A 17,572-nucleotide genomic window follows, 5' to 3' on the forward strand; every position below is an offset into this window, starting at 1 on the left:
GGGGTTTCCTTTGTATGTAACTTGACATTCTCTTGCGGCTTTTAGGATTCTCTCTTTATCTTTAATTCTGGACATTTTGATTATGATGTGTCTTGGTGGGGGCCTCTTTCGGTTTATCTTGTTTGGGGCTCTCTGTCCTTCCTGTTACCTAGATGCCTGTTTCCTTCCTTAGGTTAGGGAAGTTTTCATCTATTATTTCTTGAAATAGATTCTCTGCCCCTTTGTCTCACTCTTCTCCTTCTGGGACACCTATAACACGGATGTTAGTGCGCTTGATGTTGTCCCAGAGGTCCCTTAGACTGTCCTCACTCTTTTTAATTCTTTTCTCTTTTACCTGTTCACCTTGGGTAATTTCTTCTAGTCTTTCTTCCAGCTCACAGATCCGTTCTTCTGTATCCTCTACTCTGCTTTTGAGTCCCTCTAATGAATTTTTCATTTCCAGTATTGTATTCTTCATTTATGATTGGTTCTTTTTTATATCTTCCATTTCTTTGTTGACATTCTCACTGAGTTCATCTATTCTTCTCCCCAGATCAGTGAGCATCCTTAACACTCTTAGTTTGAACTCTCTGTCTGGTAGGTTGCTCATTTCTGTTTCACTTAGTTCCTTTTCTGGGGTTTTGTCTTGTTCCCTTACTTGGAATGTATTCTTTTGCCTCCTCATTTTGCCTCTTTCCCTGTGCTTGTGTCTACATATTAGGTAGGTCAGCTACGTCTCCTGCTCTTTGATAGGTGACCTTATGTAAGTGATGCCTTAGGAGGCTTCCAGTGTGCTTCCCTCAGTTCTCAATGTTCCAGGGGTGGCCCCTATGTGGGCTACGTGTGTCCTTCTATTGTGGCCTGTTAGCTCTCCCTATAGGCGCCCAGGGAGGCTGAGTTATGCTCCTGGCCAGCTGTTGTAATGCTCAGCTGCTTGTAGTTGTTGTGGGCCCTTCAGTCTCTTTATCAGGTGTGGGGCATCCCAGCACAGTTGGCTGTAAGTTCTAATACCACATTTGTGTTGCAGTATTTCTTTTAACTGAGTAGGCCCCCAGCGTGGCAGGTTGTTAGGCTCAGGGCCTTACAATTGCAGTAAGCCTCTAGCCTATTATGTCTCTTGTCAGCTTTTGCAAAGGTACATGCACCCCTGTGTTCATTACTGCGTTATTCACAATAGCCAAGACTTGGAAGCAACCTAAGTGCCCATCAAGGGACGAATGGATAAAGAAGCTGTGGTATATATACACAATGGAATACTACTCAGCCATAAGAAACGATGAAATCCAGCCATTTGTGACATCATGGATGGACATTGAGGGTATAATGCAAAGTGAAATAAGTCAGAGGGAGAAGGTCAAATACCGTATGATTTCCTTCATTAAGTAGTAGATAATAACAACAATAAACAAACATATAGGGACAGAGATTGGATTGGTGGTTACCAGAGGGGAAGGGGGGAGGGAGGAGGGTGAAAGGGATAATTCGGTACATGTGTGTGGTGATGGGTTGTAATTAGTATTTTGGTGGTGAACATGATGTAATCTATGCAGAAATAGAAGTACAATGTTGTACACCTGAAATTTTTACAATGTTATAAACCAATGTTACTGCAATAAACAAAAAATTAAAAAAAAAATAAAATAAATTAAAAAAAAAATGCTAAGTCTGAATCCTCTGATTAGTATGCTTGATTGACTAAGGGCAGAAGCTGACTGAAAGACTCTCCACATAAATGGGAAATCTTGTCCAAATGGAAAGCATGTCTTGTAACCATTCAATCAGCTCCCATGGGAGGGGGGAGAAAATCTAAATTAACGCTAAAACCGAGGCATTTTCAGGCACCTGTTGAAAATCCTGGTTAAGTTCACCCTCACTCCCACCCCATCCAACTTTATTTTGAAAATTTTTATTTTTAAGGTTTCAATAGAAATGAAAATACATTATGATTAACACTCACATACTAATCAACTGACTTCTCCAGATGTTAAATTTTTTCCACATTTGCTTTATCTTTCACGTGTATCTTTCTCATTCTGAACCATTTGAAACTAATCTGAAAACTCTTTGTTTAGTTGTAAAGAACCATGATCGAAGCCACACTGGTGCTAATGTCTGAGAGAAGGAATCTTACAGTAAAGGTTCCTTTGTAAACACAGATAAATGAATGAACTTGGGGATCAGAAAGTGCACTGGGTTTGCATTGATTAAGACACTCCAACTCTGAGACTTACTCACTATAGAGCAGTGACCGTCCGTATCTCACAGCCATTTTGTGAGTATTATGAGTGTTTGCATGAGATAATGTAGCTGAAAGTTACAGTTTTACACAGATATTATTCAGGTAACTATGTTTTTAAAAATCTCTAGTGAAAATAAGAACTGTCCTTTACCATGGGTACAATACAACAATAATGAACATTTATTGCACATTTACTAAAAGCTAGGTGATATAAAGACAACACTTTTTTTTTTTTGCTGAGGAAGATTCGCCTTGAGCTAACATCCGTGCCAATCTTCCTCTGTTTTGTATGTGGGTCACCGCCACAGCATGGCTGACGAGTGGTGTTAAGTCTGCACTGGGGATCTGAACCCGGGAACCCGGACTGGTGAAGCGGAGCACGCCAAACTTAACCACTAGGCCACAGGGCCAACCCCAAGACGACACTTTTATTATATTGGTTTTACAAAGAGGAAAATTAAGTCTTATAGAGGTTAAAAGACTTGAAGACTGACCCAAAGCAATTAAGTGGTAGAGCTGGGACTCAAACCCCATATAACAGATCAGATTCTATACCCTTGCCTTGGGATGTGAGGTAGGAAATTTATCATAAGTACAAATAAACAGTTGATGCAAATGTATACACAAAGACCACTCAGGTCAGAATTGTGAAGAATTCAAATCTGTCTTTAGTTAGCTCTTCTACTCATCTCCTAGATAGAGTATTCCTACCCTTTTTCTTAGGCTAAGGATATTAAATTGGTATTACCCTGATATCAATTACCTTTCAATAAAATCTTTATAAATTATATTATGTATAGTGACATCTTAACAAATTGCCCATTAAATATATGAAGTAGTAACTTTTAATATCCAGCATTTAATGGATATAATTTAGTCCAGAGAGTCCTTCCCAAAACCTCTCAAATCACACGGACACGGTCTCATATTCTGCCGATTTGTGAAGCGCCATCTGCATGCAAGTGTTTCTTAGTTTCAGGGCAAAAGGCTTTAGAACTGCACTTTCTAATCAATCAGAATTTTAAAAAACCTCAAATTAAGTGTAAAACAAAATTCTTTCCTGGTTTATCAGTTGCCTGATCTACATGCTACCTTATTATTAAAATGGATTGTATCCACCTGTTTTGTAATCAATTAAAGTAGACAAATGAGGAGGCCAGGCAAAATGAAAGAAAAAAAATCTACATATTTAGTAAGTCATACTAGGAATTTTTTAAAAACCTAAGGAGGATATTTTTATATATGTTTCGCCAATCATCACATAAAGTACACCATTTGTAGCCAGGTTTCACTTCATTGTTTCAACACAGTTCATTTTCTCCAGATGTCTTTGATTCTGACTTAGCATAAAAACTTTGTCATTTTGCTTTGTTGTCTAAGAATGATACAATAAAGAATCCAGAATATTGCAGACAATTTTGAAAATTTTAGATATTAAATTATTTTATTAGTGATCCCATCAAGAAATCTCTTGATCCAATCAGAGTCATATCCTGTAGGTACCTGAATCTTTGGTTTACTTCAGAATAGGTTGCTGTACATAAAAACATGTTGAAAGCAATGACTACAAATATGAAAACACAGAGAATAGGTCAGCACACATAATACCACAGGAAGCCAGTATGGACTGACTGACTTCATTTTGTTTACTATTCTAAATAAAAACAAAAATTTAATCCAGGCACATCACACATGTGTAAAAGGTTTAGACAACTTCCTAAGGAAGTCACATAAAACTCAGTAAAGAAAGATTTGAAGAGGACGGAACAACGCTTGCCTATCTGTAAAATAATAGTACTTCGGAAAAAGCCAATTCCATTTTAGTCTGCTAAATATTACAAAAAATTTTTTTCACCAGTTTTATTCTTAAGTTAAGGAATCTTTGACCATGTAAAGTTTATAAAATTGAGAATAGAGATTGAAATCACCCAAAGTATAAGTGTTAAAATTGTCCTTTTCTTAACAGAAATGAGATTAAATTTCAGATTATATAACAGATGTTTTAATATACATAGTAGCATCACCAAGTTCTACTATTATTTAATTACAGATATGCTATTGTATTAGAACAGTCATTAATTTGGGTATTGGAACAATGTCAAGTAAGCATGGCATGTTATAACTGTAAGGTTCCTCCTGCATTTCATTCAATGACATTTTATATATGATGAAATTTATCCTAAGATTCCTTGAACTGTCTTTGGGAATTAGGAAAGAAATTTGATATGGGTAATTTATGTATTTATGAAAAACAAGCATGTTCTTTAATTGATAGGTAGGGATAGTAATTTTTACAGCCTAATAGATTTAGGTTAAAACAAAAAGAAAAATTATAACTGAAAATTGAAGAATGTGATTTTCCTTCAAGAATCTGCTAATAATTCTTCCTTGAATGTGAATATTAGTCCAGATTTAAGTCCACTATCATACTACATATATTTCTGGAATTATAGAGACATATTTTCTAATTTTCCAATTCAAAATTGATTTAAGAGGTGGAATTATTCCAATAATGACTAGAATTACTAGTGTTGCACGAGTTTTAAAATTTAGATATTAGATGACTATAATATTCAAATAATGTCTTTAATATTATTTTTTATTATAAGAAATTTATTATACTAAAAGAGATTACTGGGTGTAATCTAAAATGCAATACAAGAGAAATTATACAAAATTTATATAAAGATTAAATACAATTGGGAAATGCAAATCTAGTAAATAAAAGTAACTTTTTTTAACCTGTAATAGGCTTTTTGTAAAACTGCACATTATTAAAACCACAAAAGCTTTATTCTTAACTATAATATATATTGGACTATAAAACCTTCCAAATAGCTTTTGCATAAACACAGTAAATATATATTTTTAGTTAAAAAGCAATTTAATGAATATTTATGAGAATAAAAAATTAACTTATATGATAATAATTACTTATTAAAATATTTTATTGAGTGTATATTGTTTTCAAAGTTCAAGTGAGAATATTTTAAGCTTTTGTAGTTACATTAAGATTTTATAGCTTATTAAAGGTAATTTGTTATAACAACAGGAGTCTATTGAATTCAAAACTAGACACAATATATTATGTGGCTACAATTGTAACTACATAAATTTTAGGGAGAGGTACTTTTTTTCCCCTGAACAAATATTAAATTTTTTTCAATGATATTTCTTTCCAGAAGTAATTTAACTCTGTCTCTAGATATTTTATAGCAACAACAAATTAGTAAAATCCAAGCAGCTGCCTAGGACTCCTTACCAATGTGTTCCCGAGCAAGATACTAATTAACCTGTGTTTATTAGAAGACAGTGAATGGGGGGAAAAAAAAACTTAGAGCCATACAGATAGTGACTGATAATTAGACATCAGGTGGATTCTTTTAAAATATGGTTAGTGTACAGCCAAGGTTTATTTATTTTTTAATTTAAAAAAATTTTAACACTCATCACCTCTATGAAATATCAATGCAGAAGTGAAAGGAACTATGCAAAATCTCAAAATCAGTTTTAGGATATCCTACATTAACATACGTAGGAAAATCTTGAACTGAAGTTTCAACATCAAAAATCATTCCTGAAATAATCTAAACTCTTTACTGAATAGTGAGCCTTTACTTAAAACCAACACACACACAAGGCAGGAATTATACCACTCAGCGAATGATAAGATCTTAGATTTTGACTACATAGGATGGCGACCATTAAGAAAATGGAAAGTAAGTAGAAAATGTAGTACTTGATAAAACATTTTGGTGTGATTAAATAAAATATAGTTTTATTTCCTAAAATAATATTATTTTCTTGATATTATACAATTCCATCACCTCAAAAAGAGTCTGCATAAAAATAAAAACTGAAAAATGTAAAACTTGAAAGCACATACTCTCCTGTTAGGTCACTGTTTATATTCATCCTTAATAGTCAAGTTATATTTATTCTTAACATTCATTTCTCCATTTATTTTATATCTACCTTATTCCACAAAAAAATTAAAGTTGACTCTAATTTTTTTGTTTAATTGAAGTTCAAATTATGCTACATGGTAACAACATAATCTTTATTGTTAAATAATGCAAAGGTGCAATCTTGAGAGACAATACTTCTGTAATTGACTTATCTAATAAGTATATTATTATCTTCAGCTCACTCAGATTTGCAAGTATGAGAGAGCTGCCATTTCCCCATTATTAAATTCATGCCCTTTCTCTTTAGAATCTCATTCAGATTTTAAGGGCTTACTAATAATAACCATTATTTATTAAGCACTTATGCATGCATTTTCAGATTTAATGCTCACACACCTAAAGAGTTGGGATTATTTTTATCACCATTGTCAAGATCTTTTAAAAAGACAAAGAACTCTAAGACTTCAGAGGGGTTAGCTAATATGCTAAGGTCACATAACCATCAAGCACAAGAGCTTGGACTTGAGCCTGTCTACCATCCTTGCATCCTGCCATGCTGTGCTTCATTATCTAAAACAAGTTACCTGTTGAACACAGAGCAAATATAGCGGATTGGAAGAACTGGAAAACCTATCTACGGCAGGAAAAAATGAAAATTGTCAACCAGACACAGGGGGAGAGGGAAAAGCTGAGATGTAAAAGGATAGCTCAGGATTACCACAAAGCAATGTGTTATTACCATAACAGACATCCATATTGGTAAGTCCAAATAATTGCCAAAAAAGTTAAAATATGTCTAAAGCTTACTCTTTCAGATTTTAGAGTAATATATAATATATAAAAAAGATTTCTGAAATATATAATTTTAGAGAGTGAACTAGAAGGCATCAACTGCTATTTCTCTCTCTCCTTCCCTTCCTCTCTTCCTCCTTTTCTCTCTGTCTCTCTTTCTTGATCTCTTGCTTTTCTTAATTTATACTGTAACATTTAGGTAGCAGAAACAAAATGCTCGGCACCTTTTCTTGCGGTGCCAAACTTACATGAATACACAGGGTATGCTGACTATATTACAATAAGATGTGCAAAATCAACCCTTCTGATACATTGTCACTTGTTATAATTTCATAATTTTCAAATGGTCAGTAAATGTAATTAAATTATATTATCACATAGGTAAAATACAGACATGACTTCCAAATTATGGGATTCAGTCATGACATACTTTGAAGATTTGTAGACACACTTTCTTTTGGTTTTAAGCCATGAAAAATATTTTACTATTAGGAATAGGATCTGAAGCATTTGATTAGTTATTCTTGTTCTTAATTCATTTTCTTAAAGTCTGATTGCTAAATGGCAGAATAATGACATGTCTAAAGTTTTTTCATTATAACTTATAATTGAAGTTGTATTTCAACAAAAATTACTTACCTTTTGTAGATATGGTAATATTTGGTCTAAGTCATTTAGAAAAATAACTAAAGTCAGTCAGTGGAAAATGGAAAGCATTCTGATTTAAAAAACAACAGCAGATTGAGCTTTTAAAGGCATTAAACCATCATTTTCTGATTTTGTGTTCTAGTCCTGACCATGTCTTCCATGATCAACAGACCAGCTCTGGAGTCATAATTATAAAATATGGAGCACGGGTCTTTTGTATTACTTCTAAGAACTGGGTATATAGTGCCTCATTAAGTTAGTCAGTGAACAAGCATACCCTAAGTATCAAGATAGTGTTTGCTTTTTAGTTTTGTTTATAAAATGCCATCAAAAATTGTCTTAAGAAAAAAGAAGCAAGTATGCCTCCATATACAAAGCATAGCTATTAACATCATGCAATGACACTGAAACATTTCTTTTTTTTTTTTTTTTTGGTAAGGAAAGATCAGCCCTGAGCTAACATCTGTTGCCAATCCCCCTCTTTTTGCTGAGGAAGACTGGCCCTGGGCTAAACATCTGTGCCCATCTTCCTCTACTTTATATGTGGGAGGCCTGCCACAGGGTGGTTTGGTAAGTGGTGCATAGGTCTGAGCCTGGGATCTGAACCTGCGAACCCCGGGCCGCTGAAGCAGAGCGGGCAAATTTAACCACTAACCACCGGGCCGGCCCCAAACATTTCTTTTTCATCTGAAATTTTCAGGAATGTCTGTAAATAGATCTACTGGGTTCATCAATGGGAAAATTATAATGCATCAAAATTTCAATGCAAAAGGAGTCTTTCTCTTCTTTCCTATCTTCCCAGCGACAAGCCACATGACACATAAGGTTGTACGAATTGGCACATACATATACCACACACTCATACAACACACCATGAATTTTATCTTCAGAAATTGAATTCCTTTTTATACACGTTGTTGTACTGTTGTACTAGGCGCCACATATTTTTGTGCTAATTATTAGCTAAATGCATCATATTTTAATTTGGGGAAATAAGTTATTAAATTTTAGTTCTACCATCTTAAACCTCTACCACATAAAATAGAGTAAATGTGTCTCTCTATTAACTAGAATAAAGAAAAAATAATTCTTTTGAATGTAGTTATCATAGGGATTGAATAAATGTCATCAGAAAAAAAGGGAATGGAATAAATGAAACTTATAGTTCAGCAAATATGAACAGTATGAGAATGCTTCATGTGAAGTTAGTTTTCAAAATATAGTGTTTTTCAGCATTTACTTCACCTAAACTAGAGGACTTCTTATTGATCTTCCAATTGCCCATTTGTTGAGTACTGATTGGTAAATCACCAATATCTATAGATATTTCCTCACTAAATCCCCAACTCAATGTTTTAAATTTACTTACTTTGAAACAGTCAAATTCAAATAGTATGAAGTTTTCTTTAAATACTACCACTCTTTCCTAATTTGTGGGAAACAATCTATTTGAAAGTATAAACACAAAACAGTTGTTTCCTACCTCTCATTTTCCTCCAGGCTCTTCTGAAAGGCCTGCCTGTATAAGATTGTTTTACGGACATAAGTGGTGGTTGGTTAAGTTATATACCGGCCAAACAATGCACAATTGATATTAAAATATAAATCCTATCTGATGAATAGACAGAAAAATGTTTCATTTGTAGAAAACTACAAAATTATTTGGATTCCTGCATCATTAAAATTGTGATTATAAGAATAAAAATGTATATAAAATGTAAAAAATAGCAATATTTACTAATATCTTACCATATAACAGTGAGTACTAGCAATGAGCTGTATGTTGCTTCATTTATAAAAAATAGCAATAGCATTTGTGGATTCTTATGTGTGATTTTGCTATGCGCAAAAGGTATAAGATATGTATTCATTTGTAATTTTACTGCATACAAACTTGACTCCTACAAGACGTGGGGCTGATATGGGATGTGGACCTAGACGATGATTCAGCCACCACACTTCAGTGGGATTTACTTGATTTCTAGTTGTCATGGAGTACACAGCAATTTTTTTTTTAATTATTGCTTTTTGTGAAAATGGCTCTAAAAAAGAAATCCAAATGCTTTTATTACATTTTATAAAATAAATTTCATACTAGAGTGCTGTTCAGCAATTTGGGAATTTGTGAGGGTCTTAGGATCTGCATTACTATGTCTCAGATTTTCACTAAGAGAAATCTAAGTGAATCCATTATGGTATATAAAAGAATATTTTGTCTTAAGGCTTAGAGAATTAAAGCACTCTGTCATAAAATAAACTACTATAGATGCAAAGCTAAAATAAACCTAAAGCCTTTAAGATTTAAGATTAAGGAAACTAAACAAGCTAGCTCTGGAGAACTTGGTTGGCTCTCTGCTGCATCAAAAACCTGTGGATGTCAAGACAATATCTAAAAGCCATTTGCTTTTAACAGTTCCTGCTACACAATGTGAGGATTTTCTCATCAATCCCTTCCTGGAGACTAAATTAATACATACATAGTATTTACGATAAAACTAATGAGATCTCCTCCTTCTTGGCTGCATATTATTTTTCTACTCATTTTAGGAGATAATTTAATATCACAATTATGCTTCCCCTTTGCCCTCCCTATCTCAGATGCAGATTTTCTCCCAAATTCATTTTTGAACTATGATTTAGTAACTACTGCACAGCTAAAATAAGATTAACTTTTCTCATTCAGCTGCATGCTCCCAGTCCAGACGCTCACTCAGAATCATGATTAACAATTGTGATTCACAGAGAAGTCAATCGGTTGTCTGCCTGTCTCCAACCAGCTGTATTACTGTAGCACCTCCCTTTCGAATTTCAGCCTCAGAGTATATTTGATGAACAGGTGAAGCAAACTCGGCTGTAATCATGCTGCATCACCCTTGTCTAAGCCCTGCTTCTTTTTCCTTACTAAGATACAGTATCAACAATCCCCCAAATCTCCGGAACAATCCACAGACAACAGAGATGGCATTTAAAAAGTTAAAGAAAGGATGTCCTATCTTCTCTGCCTAGAAGATAATGCCACTTTTGTGACAAGGCTTTCTCTGGAGGGGGACTCTGCATAGAACTTTGTTAAATCTATTCACAGGCCTACAAGGAAAATAAATGAATAGAAAAAATATACCAGGTTCTTGAAAATTGCATCCTAGATAATTCACTACTTTGTAGATATGGCCAAAGGGTTTCATAGTGTAACTATCCTCTAGAGCAGTCAAATACAAAGAAGCTTGCTTTGTTTTAACCCATTATCTACTGGTAAGGATTTTGAATATTTGGTCTATAAAAACTGTTAGAAAAATTTTGAAATGCCTTATCCTAACTTGAATTTTTAAAGGTTTTTTTTTTTTTTTTGCTTACAAAATATATACACAATCATTGTAGAACATTTAGAAATTCAGGAAAATATAAACAAGTAGAAATCACCCATAATTCCATCTACCCAGTTTATATAATTGGCCTCTACCACAAATAACATTCTTGTCATACATACCCCTGGTAGGTTGAACAAGCAGGATTCATGTAACATACCCAAAGCAATGTTACTTTGTCTCCCACTGCCATTTTAAAACATTTCCGGAGAGGAACATTCTTCCCCCAACACTTCCATGAAGATTTTTTCTGATTATTGGTGGTAAAAACCTCTGTAATCAGTTTGAGTCACTAGTCTTAAATAAATAATTAGAATGCCTAGTCTCATATCATGATCAAAACTCTACCCTTGATTTAAAATTTCATCTTCTTGCCCCTTCATCAGCTCGGGTCTGTTGTTGGAGAAGAAGGGTACTCTGGTATATTTCCTTCCCCATGCACTAATGATACTCATCTATAAATTGAAGATAATAGTTCTTACCTCAATAACACGGTTATTATGAAGATTAATGTGATGATGCACAAAAAACGCTTAGAAAAATATCCAGCCTATATAACTAACAACGTTATGAAGAGAAACATACGTGTATTTTTCTGCTCCAGCTCTGGGGACACAGGTCAATCCCAACACAGACACTCCTTTTGTGCTCATTTATTAGATGCTAAGTGAACCCAACTCTTACCTTTATTAGGTTTCTCAGGTGAGTCAGACACCAGTCTACCATGTCCCTCATACTGCAAAGGACATACATTAAGCCCTCCATGTGATTTCATTGAAGCCCCAGTCACCAGGCTTGCAGGGGAACTTAAAATAAATTTCTGAAATTCCTGTTCATAAAATACTCCCCCCACAATCTCCAAACCTTTTATATCCCAGATGTGAGTGAGGGGTTTAACAATAGTCTAACACGTTTTCAATTATTTCCTTTGAAATATTGCTGTTGGGTAGCTCACTTTGAAACATCCACTCTTTTTTATCTTAGAGTTTCAGTTAAAAACTCCAATTTAACATCTTGATCGCCTATCTATTGACCAATCTACTCTACCTACATACAGACACATAGACACACACACACACACACACAGACACACGTATACATTAAAGACTCAGGATCTGAGATGAGACTGCCTAGGTGTAAATCCGGATTGTTGCATGTAACTAGCTGTTTGTTTTTGAGCCAGTCACTTATCTTTTTTTTCTACCTTAGTTATCTCATTTATAAATTGAGGATAATTACAGTCTTTACCTCAACAACACAGTTATTGTGAAGATTAATGTGATAATACACAAAAAATGCTTAGAATAATATCTAGCCTATATTACTAACAATGTTACCTTCAGAAGTACCAATAATAGCATTATTATTTTGAATGTCTTCTTTATAACTTGTTCGTTCGACTTATGAGGATTTTCACATCATTAAATATTCTTATTTACATTGTAATTATTATATGGTATGTATTCAGCTGTACAAATGTAGCATGATTTTAAATACTAAACTGGACATATCATTTGTAATATTTTGTCACATCATTGGTCATCATGTTTATTATCTCTGTTTTTTTTTTTCTACTTTAGAAATAAATTTACTGAACTGGAATTATTTGATGAAAATGTGATTATTTTAAGGCATTTAATATAAACTGACAAATTACCATGCAAAAAAATTATTATTACTGTATATTATATTTTCAAGACTATCTTAAAATTCTGGCCTGTTGTCTACTATCAGACATGGATTTAAGTATAAGGGCATCTTTGGAAGATAATGAAAAACTGACACAGGATGTACTCTTGTCTCCTTACAGAGTGTGCCCAGAGATTTCTGGAAACTTTCTTGAACCTGGGAATTAGCAAAGCTCATTTAGGGTTGGATGAGGAGAAATCCAATATATCTTCAGAACCAGAGTTCCAGTGACATAACTATACTGACTGTTCTTTTTTAATAGAAAGAGAAAATGAAGTAAGACTGAGCAGTAGTGGCTGTCTATTACGGTGGCTCATTACAAGATACTTAGATCAAGCTGCTTTAATTATGTAAATGCATCTACTGGATGAGTGTTAATAAACTTCTATTTAAATAAAGTAAATCAAAATTCTTTTCTCCTTAGCACATTATATCTTAATTAAATTCCTGAGCACAGTCAGTATTCGTGAAGTTAGAGAGTTAACAAAATCCATCTCTAAGGAGTATAAATTAGATAGACACTAGTCTAACATAAAGCACATAGTGGTTAGTCAGTTTTGATAATAGATTGGAAGTTTCACATATGTCATGAGAAGAGGACACTGTGGTTCCATTTTTAGCATTCCAGATAGGTATTATTATGAAGAGTATGCCAATTTTATCCAAGTCCCACAAACTCACTAATATCTAGCTTAAGGTATCTCCTGTCTTAAGAAATAGGACATCAATTTCTTTTTCTTCGAGATCTTAATTTAAAATTTTCTACTTTGGAAAAGCCATCTTCCTGTGACACTCTTTGCCTCTTTGTGCCTCTGTGTCTGTCTAGCTCTCTGTTTCTCTCTCTCTCTCTCACACTCACACACACTCTACACTCACAGAAGCATGTAACTGCAACAAAACAAAATATTCACCCCACCACTGAATAATAGCCATTGGACCAACCTTATAAAGTAGTGGCAGTTTTCCTAATTTCAGGAATGCAATCTGATTCGTTGTATTTTTCATTTTTTTAATCCTTTTTAAATCATCTGCATTTCCATAACTCACATCAATGACTTCAGCCTGAAAGAGGAGAAAAGACAAAGGAAAATAAAGCCTTGTTGGAGGAATTATACCAAATTGCCCATTTAGTATGACAAAAACCATTCACAGTAATTTGAAATGTTCAAAGGAGAACTAATTGTATGTCTTACCCCATCCCAATCACCACAAACATGACATCTTTCTATTTCTATCAGGGTACAACAATTCTTTTAATCACTTGAGAAAAATGTTTACAGTCATTTTTGCTTTGCCCTTTCCCTTCTAAACAAGTTACAAACCCAGTTTACACCTCTAACAGACCACCAAGTTTGGTATATTCTATATTTATGTTTCTGGAATTTGAATCATTTTACAAAATACTGCAAGATTAATTTCCTTAAGGTTCAACTACAATCATACCATTCTCAGGCTTGAAAATAAAGACTATTGTTATTCAAATTAAGTACAAAGTCTATCATGCACAGCTGTTCAGGTTGTGCACACATCCAGTTTTGAACGACAATCTTTGAGTTGTGCAAGATACAACCTATACAACCACATGTGCCAGCCTGGCAATTCAAAGACTTTAGAATATGATCCCAAACAACTATTTCTGTCCCACTACCACCCTACAGTTATCTTACATTTTATACCAATATTTCTCATTTTTAAAAGTATCCTTTTACTAATATAAAAATTTCATGCCTTTCTGGAGATTCTAAGAGGAATCCTATGAGGTAGTTACCCCTTTCTTCCTCCTTGAAAAGTACTGCACTGACGTTTCTGTCAAACACATATTCCTATGAGCCAAGATGATTCCTTTCAGCTTCACTTTCTGTAATTTCCATTATTAAAATAATAGTTGTTATGCTTTCCAATGATACAAGTATAATACAAAATGTGCTGTTTCAAACTATAGCAGATATACATCGAGGTGTTGATAAGGAGTTAGTAGTGGCAAACAGTGAAAAAAAGGAGACCAAGAATCCAGACCTCTAACTTCCCACCCTTCTCAATTGGAGCTAATGCACTTCAACCAGTTTTATACAAAGAGCTTCCATAGAAGACTCATTTGAAGAAAGAATTTTGTCTTCAGAAGAACAGTTGAATACCACCAAGAGATTGGTGAATATAAGTGTTAGAGGAAATATTTCTGGCATGAAATATTTTGTTAGTCATATTCATCTGCGTCTGTAAAAACTTTATTATTAATAAAAACCATTTCAAATGTTACCTACCTGATGAATTGTATTTCCCTGTTGCTCAATTATATGTGATCTTATCTACTTTGAATCCCAGAGAGATCTGTTTCTGCCTCTCTTAAGGCCCTGATGGGACTGGCTCTTTATACATATATTTGTCTACCAGTGTTAGTTTCCAATACAGGGAAATTTCCTCGGTAAGGGTCCCATTGCACACTCATTCTCACCCAGGTGTCCAGCATACACTGTTGGCTTACCTGTCTTGAAATGATTGCAGTTTATACAGTATCTCTGAAAAGTTAAGCTGCACTTACAAATTGATTTGCCAAGAAAATCTAATTGTTAAAATCACTTCTGTCAGAACGGATTTTGATTATAATTTTGCTCCTATTAAAATGTGATTACATCAGGGCCCTACTATTTCGATCTTTGAGTTTGCTGATACTGTTATCATATAAATAATTGTTGATCTATGATTTTAAAAGCTTGATTAAATAAGACCATATAGTATTAATGATCACATGAGAGAATTCATATTTTCTATTTCAAATTTCTAAGTACCTACTAATTATTTGCGATTCACTGATAGCATCTTAAAACAGAACTATTACTCAATTGGTTATACTAATGCACATATTTTTCATATTTAGGAGAGGCTGGGGAAGAGGTTTGAGAGAGTGTAGGCCAGACTGTTACTTCGTGTACATATCAGAAAGATACGACAGTTACAAAAATAATAATTCTGTAAAAGACACATACATTATTGGAAAATAGGAATAGCTTCTGTCAACAATGGCAATTTTAATTAAAGAGCTCTTCAACTCATCTTGTTTAAATTGCACATGTCAATAGATTAAAGCATTTTAAAAGGTAAGAGGTTGTTTTCACAAAAATATTCCTCAACACAGGCTATATCAATTTATTTTGGCTTATGCACTTTGAGGCTAGGCATTAAAATCAACAATTACAGAAGTCTCAATGTTCTGACGGTTTGACAGGTGATAATAAAAATGTATCTATTGCCTTCAAAGGTTGCCTGTGAATCAGGTCCTTTCTGAAAATCTTTCCTATTTACCTTCAAGCAAGCTGAAAATCACAGCTGCAAGAAAGCACATTGAATTTTTCTGAGACACAAATCAATATACAGTGATATGATAAAATGTCAAGCTATTGCTTCCACATATTCTCATTGCTATAATGAACCTCTTCTTATTGTACGTATTCTGTCACACTAGAAAATCATCCACTTAACTGGTTGGGTGTTATGTTTAATTTATGTCCAAATACCAAGGATTAAGTCACATCTGACTAGTGCCTTTGGGAAACGTCAAATGAGCAGGAACCTCGGTACTTGTTGAGCTATTCACACCATGTGCACCAGTTTTTCCATTGAGGACTTCCCTGACACATAGGAGCCAGTGACTGAGAGGTACAGAGTGAAATGGAGCTAGTTCTGTTGTTCTAGCTTTTTTATCAGAGAGAAATATAAAAAAGTCCACACATTAATTTTTATTTAAATTCTGTACATTAATTTTTGAACTAATAACAAAGAACTTAAAACAGCAGCAACAAGTGAAACAAAAAAACAAATATTTTATATTTTGTTAAAAAACAAAAAGTATTGGGATGACAACAGAGAGCAGTGGGCCATATGGAAACAGCTGAAAGGAAGATTGGCACATTTTAGAAACAAACATTAAACAGTAAAATACAATTATCTTCTATTCACTGTAAAATATGTGATTAGAAGGAATCATAAACTAGACAATTAGCAGTGACTAAAAATCAACCATTAAAAAGTGACATTCTATGACATCAGTGGTTCTATACAAAAATTGAGACTATACTGAGCAGAAGCAACGGAAGAGAATAACTACGAGAAATGAATAGAATTATTTTGTGTAGTCAGCTAAATCAAATAAATACAATAATTGCAGAAAGTAACTAGGTCAGAGAAGTGTCTCCAGGGCCATCCCCCTGTGGGTGCCTGGGCTCCACACTGAGGAATGATCCAGTGCCATGTTTCTCTTCTACCTTGAGGCAGCAAAAATTATTCATGCTTACGAAATGATGTATGCTTTAACATTTTTTAGACTTGATATTTTTCAACCAAATCAATCACGCTGATTCCTCCTAGTTCTTCCTAAGAGAGACTCTGAATGTACAGAATGTTTGAAAAGCCTGCTTTGACTAAAATAGTAATTTTCTACTCAGTCAGAAACGGTAAACCCAAGCAGTTCTCATACCGACAAAATACAGGATTATCAGAAGTACTATTCATCTAAATACAAGTTTTATTTTAGAAACTTACTACTATCTTATAAAATCTAGCTTTTGAATCCTCTTCAAATTAAAGTGCTTATGTTTATTAAAAAATTGTAAAATCAGAGTGACCTCCCATGTTTACCTTGTCTTTTCTAAAAAGCATTAGTACATTAGCATTTATGAAGAGCTCAAAATTCAGAGATTGTCAGAATTTTATTAATACTTCTTTTTCAACTTCACTCAAGGGCTTTCCATCATAGACGTTATCATGAAGACCACAATGTACTGAAGTATGAAAGCCAATGCTGCTTCCTCCCTTTCCTGTGGCAGACATAACTAAGCAATCATCACTTTTTCAGACTCCTCAAAATAGTATTTGAGCTAACCAAGACCAATTACATAGGAGCTGGCAAAAGCAGGGAGCTATATAAAATATTTTAATATTAAATAACTAATAATTTAAAT

At 33.9% G+C, this 17,572-nt stretch overlaps 1 protein-coding gene across 10 annotated transcripts in view; it reads right to left on the minus strand.

The window, feature by feature from the left end:
• NAALADL2 (N-acetylated alpha-linked acidic dipeptidase like 2) overlaps positions 1-17,572 on the minus strand; it is a 1,285,146-nt gene that overhangs the window by 523,954 nt on the left and 743,620 nt on the right. For all 10 annotated transcript variants that reach the window (XM_058556330.1, XM_058556331.1, XM_058556328.1 and 7 more), the window contains one exon: positions 13,560-13,679. In XM_058556330.1, the coding sequence (XP_058412313.1) occupies positions 13,560-13,679 (120 nt within the window). The remainder of the gene's footprint in view (positions 1-13,559; positions 13,680-17,572) is intronic.

Source organism: Diceros bicornis, chromosome 15 (assembly GCF_020826845.1).
Source record: "Diceros bicornis minor isolate mBicDic1 chromosome 15, mDicBic1.mat.cur, whole genome shotgun sequence".
Lineage (NCBI taxonomy): Eukaryota > Metazoa > Chordata > Mammalia > Perissodactyla > Rhinocerotidae > Diceros > Diceros bicornis.